The sequence below is a fragment of the Eumetopias jubatus genome, unplaced genomic scaffold (assembly GCF_037043125.1).
Source record: "Eumetopias jubatus isolate StellerSeaLion01/CBP00866 unplaced genomic scaffold, mEumJub1_p1.0 scaffold_13, whole genome shotgun sequence".
Lineage (NCBI taxonomy): Eukaryota > Metazoa > Chordata > Mammalia > Carnivora > Otariidae > Eumetopias > Eumetopias jubatus.
The window spans coordinates 99,139,149-99,156,560 of NW_028274819.1; the positions used below are offsets into that span (position 1 = coordinate 99,139,149).

General features: G+C 46.1%; 1 protein-coding gene across 2 annotated transcripts; it reads right to left on the reverse strand.

The window, feature by feature from the left end:
- Positions 1–5,553: 5,553 nt before the first annotated feature.
- On the reverse strand, positions 5,554–17,381 carry CD3E (CD3 epsilon subunit of T-cell receptor complex). 2 transcript variants are annotated; one of them, XM_028105794.1, is made up of 9 exons: positions 17,274–17,381; positions 17,051–17,162; positions 14,917–14,937; positions 13,505–13,522; positions 9,834–9,863; positions 9,201–9,416; positions 7,682–7,849; positions 7,083–7,129; positions 5,554–6,209 (listed from the first exon to the last, which is right to left on the reverse strand). In XM_028105794.1, the coding sequence occupies exons 2-9, from the start codon at positions 17,097–17,099 to the stop codon at positions 6,153–6,155; spliced, it is 606 nt and encodes a 201-aa protein (XP_027961595.1). In that variant the 5' UTR covers positions 17,100–17,162; positions 17,274–17,381; the 3' UTR covers positions 5,554–6,152. The 2 variants fall into 2 exon arrangements, with proteins under 2 accessions (XP_027961595.1, XP_027961596.1); XM_028105795.2 differs by having other exon boundaries at positions 17,051–17,130; positions 17,274–17,347.
- Between the last annotated feature and the right edge of the window lie 31 nt (positions 17,382–17,412).

Genomic DNA, 17,412 nt, shown 5'->3' on the forward strand with positions numbered 1-17,412 from the left:
GCAGGTGCCTGGACTTTTCAAGGCTCTCAGGCAAGGCATGGGAGTTGTCCTGCCTTGGCTGGACCCTTGCCCTCCCTGCCCACCTGTGTCCTTCCTTCATTGCTTCCATTCCTCTGCCCCAGATGGACAGTGGTGTTTCTGGCCCGGTGGTCTCCCTGGGGACGGGGTCTGCTCCACCACACTCCCTCAGATACTTGTTGTCTCCAGCCCCCTCTTACAACCCTTGAAGGGCTTTGGTTTCCTTACCACAGTTGAGGGCGGGCTGCTATGTTTACAGACCCAGCCACACAGAAGTTTCCATGACATCATGAGCAGAGGAGGTAGAAACATCAAGGGCCCAGGAGATCACTTTTTTTTTTTAAAGATTTTATTTATTTATTTTATTTATTTGACAGAGACACAGTGAGAGAGGGGACACAAGCGGGGGGAGTGGGAGAGGGAGAAGCAGGCTTCCTGCCAAGCAGGGAGCCCGATGCGGGGCTCGATCCCAGGACCCTGGGATCATGACCTGAGCCGAAGGCAGATGCTTAACGACTGAGCCCCCCAGGCGCCCCCCCAGGAGATCACTTCTTATCAAGACTTGGAGAGCATGTGTGACAAAGTCCCACTTCTGCTAAGGGGCTGGCTTTGGCTTTATGACCCCCATGGCGTGGTAGCCACTAGCTGTGAGGAGGTTTCAATGTAGAGGCCCGTTCAGGAACCTTTACTCCTGTAGAGAAGGTACCATTCACCTTCCTCTCCTCAGAATCTGTCCCTGTCGTGCCCCTGCCTTCTACATGATGAACTAACACCAGAAACTCTTCATTATCATTCCTTACCCGCTTGGAAAGCTGGAATTGGGGAGCGGACAGGGGCTTGGGATATTTTCAATGGATGTCATCTTCAGCTAGTGGGTTGGTGTTGGTTCTGAAACCTTGGGAGCCTGAAGGATTTATTAAAAACATAGACACTTGGGCTCCACTCTAGGCATGTAGCCCCCAGGTGATTCTGAAGCCCCACTATAGAGAGTCTCCGGTTTAGAGGAAGAACTGAGGCCACTGATGCTTTTGTGTCCTTTACGTTCATCCCTGTCTACCACAGGGGCAACCCCTCCTTTTGTTCTCTGAGTTATGGCAACTGAAAGAACTTCGGCACTGTTTAATAAGAGTGAGAGTTTCCAAGACCAAGGTTCCCAAAGCGGGAAAGAAAGAATGAACAACCACACAGCCAGAGATCTGGATGATTCTGCCCACCATTTTCCTGAGCTATACACAGATGCTGATTTTGTTAGAGACAGAAGGAACTTCCAATGTACACAGGCTTCATTCGTGGTTATGGCTTTACACCCTTTACATCCCCAGGACTGTAGTTCTTTCCAACCTGCCTCCCGCTTTCCACATTGGATCCCTCCGCCTCGGGGAACTTGCTGGTGACTTCTACTGTACCCAATACTTGTTTCCTTCCAACACCCTGCACACTTCCCTTCACCTTGTAGTCCTTGTAGGCTCTTGTAACCCCCCATACCTCTCACCAGTTCTCAACGTTGCATGCACTTGGGAATCTCCAGAGCTTCTGATTATCTTGGGCGAAGGCATCAGGACTTTCAAAATGGCTTAAGGTGATTCCATGGTGACGCCAAGGTTGAGAAAACTGCCCTCCACCTGAGCCCTTCTGGAAACTTGTGTGCCTTTGGTTCTCTTTTCTTGTGCTGTTTTTTTTTTTTTTTTAGTTATTTATTTATTTGTTTATCAGAGAGAGAGAAAGAGTACAATCAGGGGGAGTGGCAAAGGGAGAAGCAGGCTCCCCGCTGAGCAAGGAGCCCAATGCGGCACCCGATCCCAGGACCCTGCGATCATGACCTGAGCTGAAAGCAGATGCTTAACTGACTGAGCCACCCAGGTGTCCCTCTTTTTCTGTGCTTTTAATAAACAGCTTTACTGGGGCGCATGGGTGGCTCCAACATTTGAGTGTGCGACTCTTGATTTTGGCTCAGGTCATGATCTCAGGGTCGTGAGATCGAGACCCGTGTTGGGCTCTGCACTCAGTGGGGAGTCTGCTTGAGATTCTCTCTCTTCCTCTCCCTCTGCCTCTCCCCCTACACACACACTCTCTCTCTCAAATAAATAAATCTTAAAAAAATAGCTTTACTGAGGTAAATTGACATGAATAAACTACATATATTTAAAGTATAAAACGTGATGTTTTGTCATATGTATACACTCGTGAGACATCACCACAATAAAGGTAATGAAGATATCCAACACCTTGAACAGTTTCCTTGTGCCCCTTTGCCTGCAATCCCTCCCTTATCCCTCTACCCTCCAGGCAACCACTGATCTGCTTTCTGTCATTATAGATTAGTTTTTGTTTTTCTAGATTTTTATATAAGTGTACTAATGTAACATGTACTCTTTTTTGGTCTGGCTTCTTACACCTCAGCATAATTATTTTGAGATTCATACATCTTGGTACATCTACAATATTTTATTCCTTTATACTGTCCAGTAGTATTTCATTGTATGGATATACCACAGGATGTTTATCCATTCACTTGTTGATATTCTTTTGGGTTATTTCCTGGTTTGGGATATTACAAATAAAGCTGTCATGAACATTCACATATAAGTTATTGTGCGGACATATGCTTTTATTTCTGTTGGATAAATACTCAGGAGTGGATAGGCTGAGATGCAACTTCTAAAGAAAGTAGTCTGGCTATTCTAGGTCTTTTGTAATTCCATGTGAATTAGCTTCTCAGTTACTACAAAATGCCTGCTGGGATTTTGATCAGGATTGTGTTGAACTTATAGATCTACTTGGGGGGAATCGACATCTTAATGATATTGACTCTGCCAATCCACAAACACATCTTTTGTCAGATTTAGCCCTTAAGTATTTTATATTTTTTATGCTCTTTTATATGGTATTTTTAAACTCTCAATCTCCAGTTGTTCATTGATAGTATCTAGAAATACGTTTTGTATATTGATCCTGTACCCTGAAAACTTCCTAAATTCACATATTAATTATAGTGCCATTTTTTTTTTTTGTAAAGCCCATCAGAATTTCTACAGAGATGATCATGTTGCTTGTGAATAAGGACAGTTTAACTCTTCCATTTCCAATCTGGATGTATTTTACTTCTGTTCCTTGGCTTATTGCGGTGGCTAGAACCTCCAGTACAATGTTGAATAGAAAAGAAGTGAGGATGTTCTTGCCTTATTTGTGATCTTAGGAGGAAACATTGTCTTTCATCATTAAGGGTGATATTGGCCATAGGTTTTTCTTAGATGCTCTTTAACAGATTGAGGATATTCCATTCTCTTTCTAGTTTGCTGGGGATTTTTAATAAAAATAGTTGAGTATTGTCAAATGCTTTTTCTGCATCCGCTGAGATGATTATATGGTTTTACTTCTTTAGTTGGTTAATGTGATAAATTACATTGGGGGCATGATCTGTTGCACTGATCCTGCATTCCTGAAATAAACTATACTTGGTCATTATGTATTATTCTTTATTATATATATATTTAAAAATTTATTTATCTATTTATTTGACAGAGAGAGAGAGCGATAGAGGGAACACAAGCAGGGGGAGTGGGAGATGGAGAAGCAGGCTACCTGCTGAGCAGGGAGCCCGATGCGGGGCTCGATCCCAGGACCCTGGGATCATGACCTGAGTTGAAGGCAGAGGCTTAATGACTGAGCCACCCAGGCGCACCAACCCCTTTTTTAAGTAAAGTCTACCCCCAACGTGTGGCTTGAACTCACAAGCCCAGATCAAGAGTTGCATGCTCCACTGACTGAGCCAGCCGGGTGGCCCTATTCTTTTTTTTTCTTTTTATATATTATTAGATTAAATTTGTTAAAATTTAGTGAAGAATTTTTGCATCTATTCATAAGGAATATTGGTATGCAGGTTTTTTTTTCTTGTAATGTTTTTGCCTGGTTTTGATATCAGGGTTTGTCCTTAGGGTTCTCCAGAGAAACAGAACCAACACGATGTGTATGTAGGAGATGGAAGAGAGAGAAGGAAGGGAGGGAAGAGAGGAGAGAGAGAGAGTTTTATTTTATTTATTTTTTGTCTCCCCTGAGCACTTAGCACAGTGCCGGTCTGCGACATGAGTGATGAGAAAAGCACTCGCTGCAGGAGTGCCTAAGTGATTAAATACAGAACTTGTAAGCCAGGAAACCCGAGAGCATTCTTTATGATCACTGTCAGCACTGGCACCGGGTAGCTGTTCAGAGCGTTGGAGTTGGACGGTCCTGCCTGCTCATTCCTGCTCCCTCCCTCACTAGCTGTGCAACTGGGGCAAATAACTTAACCTCTCTGAGTCTCTGTAGCCTCATCTGTAAAAGGAGGACACCATCCTTCTTGTCTACTTTGTTGCGCTGCCCTAAGGATTAAATGAGATAAGGCATGGAAAGTGCTGAGGGTGATTTCTAGAGCCTAGTCAGTGCTCACTAGCCCTTAGCTGTTACTGCTTTTCTCACCCTGAGCCACACGTCCCCTTCCTGGAACATGATCAGATGCACCTGGGACAAGAGCACCAGCCTGCTGGTCAGCAGCTAGTGAGTGAGCCTCCGGTGTTGAGTGCACAGAGGGCAAGAAACACCTTCGACAGGGGCCAACAAACCTGTAGCCACAAGCCTGAGGCTGAGCGTGCACGGCACGCGGCAGACTGCTAACCACCAATGGCCTTTTCGTGGTGGCCACATGCATAAATAGTCCTGTGGTCAGCCGGGGAGGTTTCTGGGTGCAGAGAGGGAGAAGGCGGCCCGCTGGGGCTTCTCACAGCTCCAGCCTCCGCTCTGTGCTGGAGGAGCACAGGGAGCCGGGTGGGGGCCAGGCCCTCCTACCGGCCCCGGCAGGCCCCCGCAGCCCACATCCGGGCCTGCCAAACCTCAGCCACTTTCTGACTGCCTCACAGCGGGGTTGGGAGGGTGCTGCTCGACAGCACCTCTTTCCCCACGGCCCCGCCAGGGGCTCAGCCCTGGCTTCCTCTCCCAGCAGCTTGTGGAAATCTGGGCCCCGCCCCGCAGCCTCCAAGCTCCCCATCCGCGGCCCCCCACTCCCTTTGAAGGCTTCTGCTTCTGTCCCTCTGTTTTCTCAACTGACCACTCCATCGGGGACCCATCAGTCACTCTCTGCCATCCTTGGTGTTTTTCTCCAAGAGAAGTGAGTCAGAGGACTATTTGTTTTTTCCTTTCTCTGTCTCTCTTTTTTTTTAAAGATTTTATTTATTTGAGAGAGAGAGAGCGCACATGAGAGGGGGGAGGGTCAGAGGGAGAAGCAGACTCCCCGCTGAGCAGGGAGCCCGATGAGGGACTCGATCCCGGGGACTCCAGGATCATGACCCGAGCCGAAGGCAGTCGCCCAACCAACTGAGCCACCCAGGTGACCTTCTCTGTCTCTTTTTTATTTATTCCCTAACACCGTCTCCAAAGACTGCGGCAGCACCTGTTTTGGGGATCATGGTGGGGGGGAGGGGGCGGAATTGAGGCAAAGGTAGGGAGGACGTGAGGAAATAAGGCAGCTTCTGAGGGCCTCCCAGAAAAGAGGGACAGCAACTCTTTCGGCCAAATACACTTTATTTCTTTTCTCTCTCAGCTGTCAGGGAGCCTAGCATATTCATGAGGGGCCTGCAGGGAAGACCTGGGGTAGGGAGTAACAGGCTGGCTCTGGGCCAGGGTCTGTGCATGGGGCAGGCCCCCTGCCGGAGTTACCCAGTCCATCCCCACAAAGCATTGCCCAAGAGAGAGCTGGAAGAAAAGAAAGGTAGACAGTTGCAATAGTTAGGGACGGGGGCAAGTTCTTCCCAGGAAAGGGGGGAAGGGAAGGGAGCAGGGACATCTCCTGCAGGGTAGGAAGGAACTGGTGATGGTGGGGGTGAATAACAGAAATAAATAGCCTGAGCAGAGGGCAGCCCAGGTGTGAGGGCCCGAGGAGCTGTGATGTTTCACAAGATAATGAGGCAAAGATAGTCTAGGGCCGAGGGCCAGCAGAGAAGGCAGGATGGAGGGAGCCGGGGGCAAGGCTGCAGGGTGTGAGTTCTCCAGAAGGCAGAGGAACAGTTCTCTTCTGGAGTCCAGGATTTACCCAGGGTACAGGGAGTAGCAGGCCCTGGAGAAGCCAGACCTGGGTCTGGAGGAGGCAGCATCCTCAGGAGCCGTCAGATGCCTCTCTGATTCAGGCCAGAATACAGGTCGTGCTGGCCTTTCCGGATGGGCTGGGGGGTGGGGGGTGAATAGAGAGGTTGTGGTCAGCAGGATGGGAGGAAGTAGTTCCTAACAAAGAAGGGCCCCTGAAGATCTAGCTTTAGTGCCACAGAAAGAACCTTGCACTAGGAACCAGGAGACTGGCTCTAGTTCTAACCTGGTGCCCACTGGTAACAGATTTGAACCTGTCACCTTCTGGGAGCCTCAGCCTTCCCATCTCCAAAATGGGAATCTAAAGACTCACCTCTCAGGGCATTTGTCAGGATTAAATGGAGTCATTTACATGAAAGTGAATACCACCTGCTTGCCTGGTGCTCGATAAATACCTGTGGAGCTTGTTCAGGTGTGATGTTCCCGATACTTAACAACTGGTAGGGCACACACACCAAGCAATCGAAACAATCCTGGTGGTTCTCTGCCATGCCAGGCATTAACTCTTTAGTTGTCAAATCGAGAGGCAGTCTAGTGGGGGGAGAGGCTGTGATGTCTGGCAGTGTGGTGTTGGGAGAGCGGGGCAGCAAGCTGGGGGCTATTTACCCATGAAGTACTTTAATATTTCAACAGCCGGTGTGGCTGCACCAGTGCACGCAGGTGGAACCTCAGTGCTGAATTTATCATGTGGGAGTGTGTGGTTATGGTATTCCCTGTGCTGTATCACAGCTAGTGAATAAGCCACAGAAAGAGGGTGTCACCCCCCCCCCAATGCCATGGTTGTAGAAGCCACGCAGCCTTGGAAACGGCCCAGCTCGGCAGAGGCCGGCACAAGGCGGGCTGTCTGGGAAGCCTAGTGAGGGGCTTCAAAGTGTCTGGCAGGCCGGATGGACAGTCCCACATGTCCCCTTCTCCCCTAGAAAGATCCCCTCCCCCACTCCATCCCTTGGTACCTCGTAGTCCGGATTGGGAACAGGTGGTGGCTTCTCCTTGTTTTGTCCTGCGGAGGAGGGAGGGGGAAAGGGTTAGCTCCCACGAGGGAACACCCATCTCGTGGCCATGAGACCGAGATCTGGGAGGGACGGCAAACCCCTTCTTTCTCTCCTCTGGGCCTCCCTTTTTCCATCTTGGCCACTCTGTCTCCTGTTTCCTTTAATCCCACCTCTAATGACCTCCATACTCTTCGTATCACTTTATGATTTTCCTCAGCTCAAAGTCCTTCCATGTCTCCTTTTCTATGGGTAAGGGAAGGGAAAAGGCAGGAACGAAGATCCCAAAGTCTCTCTCCCCACAGATTAGAGGGAGGTGGTGTGGAATCTGGTTACTCCAGAACACTCCACAGCCATCCTGTTAATACACATCTTGTATTTCTCTAGGGCAGGACAGAGAGAAGCAATCTGAGATGTGATACCCTCTGTCCAGATGTTGGCCACAGAGGGAATGTTCTATAGAAGCTGTCTTGAGCTGGCTGTGGACTTGCCACTCATCCTGGCCCAGGCTGGACATCCCCCCTTGGTTGGGACTCTCTTCCAACTTAACTCCATGGTCTTACCCCTAGTCCTGCCGCCGGCACCTGTTGCTCTCATCACAGGCATGGCATTGGCCTTTCTATTCTTGCTGCAGTGATACACAATCAGCAGCAAGCCCAGAGTGATGCAGATGTCAACTATAATGATTGCAACCACTGCCATCAGGTCCACCTCCATGCAGTTCCTACACACTGTGGGGGACAGAGATATGGGGAGGGGAAGAGAAATTACCGAGAAAAGAAGACACAAGGACAGTAGAGACCACCAAGGAACAAATAAAGGCGATTCTCCCTTTACTACTCACATGCTTGCCATGGACAGAACCAGACCTTTCAATGTATGTAACACCAAGCAAAGAGTGAAGGTTATGGGTAGAGGCTCTGGAGTCAGAGAGTCCTGGGTTCAACTCCCAGCTCCTTTACTCACTAGCTGTGAGAATTGTGAGAAGTGTTTTCAACTCATAAAGCCCCTGTTTCCTCTTGTGTAAAATGGGAATAAAACAGGGGTGCCTGGGTGGTTAAGCATCTGCCTTTGGCTCAGGTCATGATCCCGGGGTGCTGCGATCGAGCCTGCTTCCCCCTCTCCTCTGCCCCGTGCTTGTGCTCTCTCTCATAAATAAATAAATAAAATCTTTTTAAAAAATGGGAACTAAGGGGTGCCTGGGTGGCTCAGATGGTTGAGCACCTGCCTTCGGCTCTGGTCACGATCCCAGGGTCCTGGGATTAAGCCCCGCATCGGGCTCCCTGCTCCGCGGGAAGCCTGCTTCTCCCTCTCCCACTCCCCCTGCTTGTGTTCCCTCTCTCGCTGTCTGTCTCTCTGTCAAATAAATAAATTAAAAATCTTAAAAAAATAAATAAAAATAAAAAATGGGAACTAAATAGTACTTAACTCATGGTTGTTGAGAGGATTATATGAAAAAAAATCCATGCAAGTGCTTGAAACTAATGTTAGCTATCATTATCATGCCTTAGTTTATGACACTTTATTATAGCAGCTTTGCAAATTCTTCTGAAGAATGATCTCTGGATAAAGCACCAGATAAACCCCTATCTATGTGTCATAATTCCGGATTCGATATAACGCAAATGATGCAATCCTGTCTCTTGGAAAGTTGTTATTTTAGATCTAAGTGCTGACTGAGCTTTCCCAGATAACCCCATATTGGTGTTTAATCCATATTTCAGAAAACACTGATGCTATGTGGCCCCTGAGAGTCTCAGGATTGAGTAGAAGAGAAGCACAAAGATACCGGGGGACCATGAGGTGCGTTAGAAGAAATGATTGAGGGACGCCCGGGTGGCTCAGATGGTTAAGCATCTGCCTTTGGCTCAGGTCATGATCCCAGGGTCCTGGGATCGAGTCCCACATTGGGCTCCTGGCTCAGCGGGGAGTCTGCTACTCCCTCTCCCTCTGCCTCTCCCACTGCTCATGCTCTCTCTCTCTGTATCTCTGTGTCTCAAATGAATAAATAAAATCTTTAAAAAAAATGATTGAAAATTTTCTAAGGTGTCCCATGGTGTTTGCTCTGGGGACCTATATTACCTCTTGCTTTCAGGTAGAGATAGTTCTTCTTCGAGAGGTCTGTATAGCAGGCATAATAACCACTGTCCTCCACTTCTGAAAATTCATCCAGAGATAGCTGCTTTTCATTAGCCTGTGGTATCTCTTTCCCATCTTTTTCCCATTTTAGATTTTCAGCTTCAACTTCCTCAGGGCATGTCAGCACTACCGTGGTTCCAGAGATGGAGACTTTATACTCTGGGAAATGGGAGAGAAGAGAAGAGAAATTGGAGGGAGAAACCATTAAGATTTTGGCAAAGGTAAATTAGGAATAGAAGAACCAACCAGATGCAGAAAGTCACCTGTCATCCAGGTCTTGGATTTTCTCGTCCAAGGGGAGCGCTACTGGCTAGAGGGCATGAAAGAGGGGATCTGATGGAGAAGGGGAACTGGAGAACGTTTCGAGTGTGACTTCAGAGTTTAGGCATGGACATGGGGGCTTGGGAAGGGGAGGAGGGAAGTAAAGGAAAGCCTAGAAAAGTCCCTTTGGGAATATTTCCAAAACAGGAGTTGGAATGACCTCAGTTCTTGGGGATAATCTCTCCCAACCAATTCCCTTTCCTCTAACCACCCACCTGCATCCTCGAGGCATACCTGAAAGACAGAGAAACTTACCTTTCTCTGGAGGTGAACCTGTTGATTCACCTGAACATGGGAAAAGGAAAGCACTGTAAGAAAATAACCTTGGCTTAAGTTTAAATTGTAGACAAAAATTTTCAAGTGGGACTAGACATTATCTCCAAGAACCTCCAAAGAAGGCCCATCCTTTAGGGAGCCCCAAGCCTTGAAGGTGAGGTATGCTTGTTGATGCACTCAGGTGCATCACATTGAGACTATACCAGCATGTGCCCCTAGATCCAGATCCACTGAAGCTCAGAAAGTCTTAAAACCCTAAAGCTGAAAAATTCTGGAAGTCTTCAAGCTCAGCCTCCTACATTAGCACGAACTGTATTCTGGATAGACATGAAAGGGTCTTCTCAGAGATAAAGACCTTCACTCATCTTCACAAGATCTTCGAGCCACTGATTCTTGGTCTTACCTATTCTTCATCATTCAGAAGTTCTCTCTTATAATGAACAGAATCCCTCATAGTAGAGATCAAGCATCCTTCTCCTTATTTTATACCACTTTTCTTTCATTGCCCTTAAATTATGTAAAGGACTGTACTCATCTTAAGGGAATGGTTCTTCCAATAAAAAGTGTTTACGTTGAACCATAATCAACTCTCAATTATTTTTGTTAGAGGGAGGCACTATTGGTGTGGACAACATCTGCTAAGATAATCTAGGGGCCCAGGCACATGCCCCACAGCAGGCAATGTTATCCTGGGAGGTGCAGCTGGGGTGCATCCTTGCTTTTTGGAAGACTTGTGGCCGGGACACAGGGCGGCACTAGGTTATGCTGAAGCCTGGATGTGGCAGCTGGAATACAGGAGAGGAGGTAGTGCTCAGAGACAGCCCTCTCCCTGTTGGGGGCTTTTTGCTACAGTATGCTGTTGGGGAAAGAGCACTAGTATGCATCAGCCCTGTGTTTGGATCCCAGATCTGCCTTAGGCTGTGTGCTTGAGGACAAGTCATTGAATTTCTCTGAGCCTCGGTTTACTCATCTGGGAAATGGAGATGAAACACCCACCTCACAGGGTATTTGTGAGTATTAAATGGATTATGCTGATTAAAATGAATGGTACATAGCAGATGCTTAAAGAAAAATATTAGTTACTTTCTTCCTTTCCTTCTTGGAGTCCTGCTACGATGGAGAACAGAACTGAGTTCTGACCCAGTTGCTCAGGCACCTCTCTGGCTGAGATCATATGGAATGGTAAACAAGTCATTCTCCAGATTTATCTATCTGCTAATAATTGGGGGTTGAGTATAATGATGTAGATAGTTGATGTTATTTTGACTTAGAAATAATTTTTCAATACTGCTATTTCTTAGCAATGTTAAATAAGCTAGAAATCATAAATAAAACCATTTAAAAGTAAATCGACACTTCACTCTGTGTGGTGTGTTTGTTTGAAAAGAAATGTAAAGAATGTAAATTGCTCAGGAGTTTTATCAGCGCAGATTTGGTAGCAGAGCTTAGACATACATGCTCATACAACGGCCTGGATGTCTGTGCCTAGAAATAGTTAGAATGCTCACAAAGATTTAATACACATCCATCCAGAGACAGTGTTTCATGATGGTTAAGAAAATGAGCTTCAGGGGCGCCTGGGTGGCTCAGTTAAGCGACTGCCTTTGGCTCAGGTCATGATCCTGGAGTCCCTGGATCGAGTCCCACATCGGGCTCCCTGCTCAGCAGGGAGTCGGCCTCTCCCTCTGACCCTCTTCCCTCTCGTGCTCTCTATCTCTCATTCTCTCTCTCAAATAAATAAATAAAATCTTTAAAAAAAAAAGGAAATGAGCTTCAGTATCAACTAAATCTGCATTTCTATTTATCTCAATGTTTGGGCTATTTCTTTTCTAAACCTTGGTTTCCTTATCTGTAGAATAAGGGCATTAGGAGAATTAAATGAGGAATTCAGGTAAAATATTTAGGGCAATACCTAGAATACGCATGCTCAATAAACTCTAATGCTTATTATCTAGTCTGCATGCTTCCCATAGAATAATAACTAAAATTCACCCATTGCTTCTAGATGTCAGATAATGTTCTAAGTGAATCACTTATTCCACCCTTAAAACAACCTTACAAGCTAGGTATCATTATTATTTCCATTTTATACACGATGATGCTATAGCATAGAAGAGTGAAGTAAATTATTCAGACACTCAACGAATAAGAAGTTGATCCAGGCTTCAAATATGGCAGTCTAGCTTCTTAACCTCACACTACACAGCCTTAACTCCTCTGATTAAAATATTCTTCTTCCTAAAATACGAGGTCATCGGGGCACCTGGGTGGCTTAGTCGTTAAGCATCTGCCTTCGGCTCAGGTCATGATCCCAGTGTCCTGGGATCGAGCCCCACATCGGGCTCCCTGCTCTGTGGGAAGCCTGCTTCTCCCTCTCCCACTCCCTCTGCTTGTGTTCCTTCTCTCCCTGTGTCTCTCTCTGTCAAATAAATAAATAAAATCTTAAAAAAAAATAAAATACAAAGTCATCCTTTATTTTTTTTACTTTTTTTTTTAGAGAGAGAGAGAGAGAGAGAGAGAGAGCATGTGAGCGGGAGGGGCAGAGAGAGAAAGAGAGAGACAGAATCTTTTTTTTTAAAGACTTTATTTATTTGAGAGAGAGAGAGAGAATGAGAGATAGAGAGCACGAGAGGGAAGAGGGTCAGAGGGAGAAGCAGACTCCCTGCTGAGCAGGGAGCCCGATGTGGAACTCGATCCCGGGACTCCAGGATTATGGCCTGAGCCGAAGGCAGTTGCTTAACCAACTGAGCCACCCAGGCGCCTGAGAGAGACAGAACCTTAAGCAGGTTCCATGCTCGGCACAAACCCTGATACAGGGCTCGATCTCATGACCCTGAAATCATGACCTGAGCCAAAATCACGAGTCAGACATTTAACTGACTGAGCCATCCCAGCGTCCCAAAGCTCATCCTTTAAAACTCAGCTCAAGAATCACCTCTGGGAGGGCGCCTGGGTGGCTCAGTTGGTTAAACGACTGCCTTCGGCTCAGGTCATGATCCTGGAGTCCTGGGATCGAGTCCCACATCGGGCTCCCTGCTCAGCGGGGAGTCTGCTTCTCCCTCTGACCCTCTTCCCTCTCCTGCTCTCTCTCATTCTCTCTCTCTCAAATAAATAAATAAAATCTTTAAAAAAAAAAAAAAAGAATCACCTCTGGGGAAGCTTCCCCACTATCTTCTGTAGAGTTAACCACTACTGCTTTTATACTTCATTTTAGCTGGTACTTTCCCATATCACAGCACACAACACACTGTATTATCAGTTATTTATCTTTTACAGAAAACCATCAGCTTCTCGAAGAAAGGGAATTAGTGATCATTTACTCATTTAAAAAATATTTGCTGGGCACCTACTATGTGCCAGGCACTGGGCCAGGTGATTAAGACGCCCTCTGTGCCTTCAAAGAACTTTTGATTTACATAAAAATTCAGTGGTGGCTCTCACCCACACCCACAGGTGTATGTTTCCCTGAATGCGTGCTCAGGGATACATGACAGCAACAGACATAGGCGCATTTCTTACAAATCCTACCGATAGACAATTGTATTTTTCCTCTGGTAGTTCTGGTTCTCAGTGTTTATTACTACGATTGTCCTTAATACCATTTTGTTTCACATTTGAAAAGAGGTGGTGTAGAGTGAAAATCCTCTTACCCATAGCATCCTCAGTCTCTGAAAAGGAAATGATAAAGCAATTATTAGCTATACTTCCATCAGCCACTAAGAACAGACCCTGCTCCCCTGGGTTAGGACCTTCTGAAACTAATGTAACATTGTATGTCAACTCAATTCCAAGAAAAAAAGAAAACGAAAAGGCAAAAAAGACGGCATCATGGAATTGCGTCAGCCTGTCAGCAATGTTTATGACTGGTGAAATAATTATGGACAAGTTTATATTTATCTTTCCAATTCTCTACAGTATTAAAATGTGATTTTTTCTGGGGTGCCTGGCTGGCTCGGTTGATAGAATGTGTGACTCTTGATCTTGGGGTTGTAAGTTTGAGCCCCACATTGGGTGTGGAGATTTTTTTTAAATCTTAAAAAAATAAAATATAGTTTTCTAAATTAAAAAGAAGACAACAATGGATCTTCAAATTCCTCATGACTGTATAGGAAAAGCTGTTTGGGGCCCTACAGCCTACATTAACACCTGATGGCAATTTACAAACATGGATCCTAAGTAGTAATTTTGCAATATCAATTATCACATCATACACCTTAAACTTACATTGTGTTATACATTAATTATATCTCAATAAAGCTGGGGAAAAAAGAAGGTAGGTATTGCACATAAATCAATGATGAAGGAAATCAACTCTTACTGGCAGTAGCTTGCAGAAGAGATTAGTTACCCTGAAGCACATTAGTGCTTTCGACATATTCCATCTGTCAATAAGGTAATATTAAAGCATGCTGCAGGGTAAAAAAGAAAAAAAAAAAAGAAAGAATTCTAAAAACATTGCTAAGGGGGCAGTGTCACAGAATGTAGACAGGCCCAGTGGCCGCCTTTAAACACAAAATGGGTCACTCAGCACAGAGGAGCTGATTGAATAGAAAGCCTTCCAATACTGGGACACCCCTGACTCTACCACTGTGATCGGGAAGTAAGTCCAGGCCAGGTGTACTCACATTCGTGTGCACACATGAATGCAATGCACATACATTCAGAGTATTTGGACATGTGACTCTAAGGTGCACCCAAATGATGCTCCAGAGGCTTATTCACCACATCCCCGTGCATACATTCATACCTTCCACAAAATCCCACATCAAATATGAAACACAAACAAATGAAAACTTTTGGCACATTCAACTCAACAGTCTCAATTTTTTTCTTTTGAATGGTTAAGACTAGTATTTCCTATGATCTCCCATTGCTTTTCCTCTTCTGGGCTGGAACTATCTCTAGACTGACCAGGAAAAGGCAAAGGAGAAGGTGGTACAAAACCTCTTTTATGGGTCTCTGGGGAAGCTCTGTTGGGGGCGGGGAGTCTAGAGAAAGCTCCATTCATAAAAAGAAAGAATGCCAGGTTGGTTTCATAACAAGGAAAGAAAGCATATCTTACCTTCCTGCCCCCAAGCACCAACTAGAAAATAAATATGAAAAAAAAAAAAGTTAGTAAATGTTGTGGGTCCCTGAAATGCCAAGCCAAGAAAGTAATGTGGTCTGGTCTGAACGTTTCTGAACATCTAAAGTCTTTCCCAACCACCCCTGGGTCATACTCATTGCTGTACCCCAGGTAAGTACCCCTTCATCATTGATTGTGTACTGCTGGGTATGGACCAGGGGTTCCTGATCAGTTTGGATGAAACAAAGCAAAGAAGCATCTAGCATTAAACATGAACACTCAATATTTGACAAACAGGAGGTAGAAAAAGTTCAGGCTACTTTTTGGGCCGCTGGAGAAATAGCAAAAGAATTTTGCCGCCAAGCCTCCATTTTGAAAATCAGACTGTGGAAGAAAAACAAGCTCTCAGTTAGGTACAAATGTTGAGATTCTTGTTCTGTCTCTGGCTCTGGCTTGTCTGTTCAGTTTTTCCATTTGTTTTCTGCTTGAGATGGAGATATTTGACACTCCCCTTACTCATCAAGTAGAGCCGGTGTTGAACAGCCTGGTCACATTTCCATTGGGCTCCTCACTCAGCACTAACTTGGACTCATTATGGATGACCAGTTGCCCTGATGTTGCCTGAAAGTTTTCCGTATACCTGGACCTCTCTTTTACCAACAGCCTCTACATGGAGTGAGACCCCCTCCACCCGCCCATCGCCCATCCATTTCCAGAGCAGATGGGGCACAGTCTCATAATGTCAAATCTTGAGGGGTGCTTGGGACACTGATACCCAGTCTCTCTCTCTCTCTCTCCATCTCCCCTGCCCCCTCCGCCCTGGGAAAACATAGTTGATATTATAAGCCTCTAAGAAAATGCCTGATCCCTCCTCGCAGGAGTCACACCTTGCCCCTTGACAACCTCAAAATCTTTTCCTTGGACCAGTCGCAGATTTAAAAGCCCAAGAGCTTATTAGCAATGCAGAATGGCAATCGCTACCCCAGTCCCACTGAAGCAGAAGCTGCAGAATACCAGGTGATTTGTGTGAGCCTTAAAAGCCTGAGAAACTCTGGGGCGCCTGGGTGGCTAAGTTGTTAAGCGTCTGCCTTCGGCTCAGGTCATGATCCCAGGGTCCTGGGATCCAGCCCCGCATCGAGCCCGGTATGGGGCTCCCTGCTCCGCGGGGAGCCTGTTTCTCCCTCTCCCACTGCCCCCGCTTATGTTCCGTCTTTCGCTGTGTCTCTCACTGTCAAATAAATAAATAAAATCTTAAAAAAAAAAAAAAAAGCCCGAGAAACTCACAGCGAAGCAGGAAGTGGAGACACCATGGCTCTGGGTCTGAGGAGCCCCAGCGATGGTAGCCTTTTCTAGGCCACTGAAATAAAGCCATCCTGAGCCATTTTACACCATGTAGCCATGAAGCGCATAGGCCTTGTCGACAGACAGTCCCGTTCTCAGGTCTGCTTTCGCACTTACTAGCTGTGTGGCTTTAAACAAGTTATTTACTACCTTTGTGTATCAGTTTCTTTGTCTGTAAAATAGAGGATGTAACGTTTACCTTCCAAGATGGAGGTAAGAATTAAATTAGGTAACACGTGTAAAGAATTTTTTCTTTATACAGTCTCTGGCACTTAAACGGCAACCTTTTTTTTTTTTTATCTTATCTCCTATGGGATGTGGAATTGCTTTTGGTTATTTATCAATTTATATTCTCCCTTGCTTCAAAAAGGACTAAATTAATTGAAAGCTCTTGGTCATCAGTGTGTATTGTCTTGGGAATTAACTCTGAGATTCCTGGCATGGAGGAGGGGTGGAGATTAGCTCTAATCTATTTTTTGTTCGTTCTTAAAGGCTGGGTAGTTTACTGATGAACCAGCTTTTGTTCGTGGAGGCAGAGAGACTTCTCTGCTTTCAAAAGCAATGATCCCAAATGCTTTTCTTTGGCTGTTCCCTGAAAATTCTCCCATGCCTCTGGAGTGAATTCTTTCCCATTAGCTTGCAGGCTTAGATCCCTGCCTTAACATAGCACAGAACATTCCTTCCATCTGGTAAATGAGGCTCCTTGGGACCACTGGGCAGCACCAAGGTAGGCTGGGAGGCTTCCCATAGTCTGGAGAAATACCACCCTTTCTCATTTCATCCTACTTACCTGATAAGAGACAGAGTCCCAGAATTCTCCAGAGGTTCCCCGACTGCATCCTTCTCTCACTGGATGGACCCTTATTCTACCTAAGATGGCGGAGGCCGGTGGCTTATTACTTCTGAAAAAGAAACCAGAGGACTTTCCCAAAACCCCTGCTGAAGGTGAGGACCCTGAGGTCATTGTTGCCAATGCTGGGATGAAAAAGGGGACCCGTTAGAGGGAGACTCACCATTTTCTGAAGCAGGCACCTAAGGCTGGGAGGGGAGGTGAGTTTCTGAACCCCACACAGGAAGTGTTGAGGGGCCTCGGGGCCTGTAGGGTTCTACGTCACTTGGAAACGTTGGAGGCCGAGGCAGCCACCTGGGTTG

Bases quoted from the DNA above. Each gene is read 5' to 3' on its own strand.
- CD3E (XM_028105794.1), bottom strand. From the start codon at position 17,099: ATGCAGTCGGGGAACCTCTGGAGAATTCTGGGACTCTGTCTCTTATCA. The intron at 9,417-9,833 runs GTAAGTTTCTCT...CCCATTTCCCAG, and splicing joins AGGTTCACCTCCAGAGAAAG to AGTATAAAGTCTCCATCTCT. The intron at 7,850-9,200 runs GTAATATAGGTC...TGTCCCCCACAG, and splicing joins TCTCTACCTGAAAGCAAGAG to TGTGTAGGAACTGCATGGAG.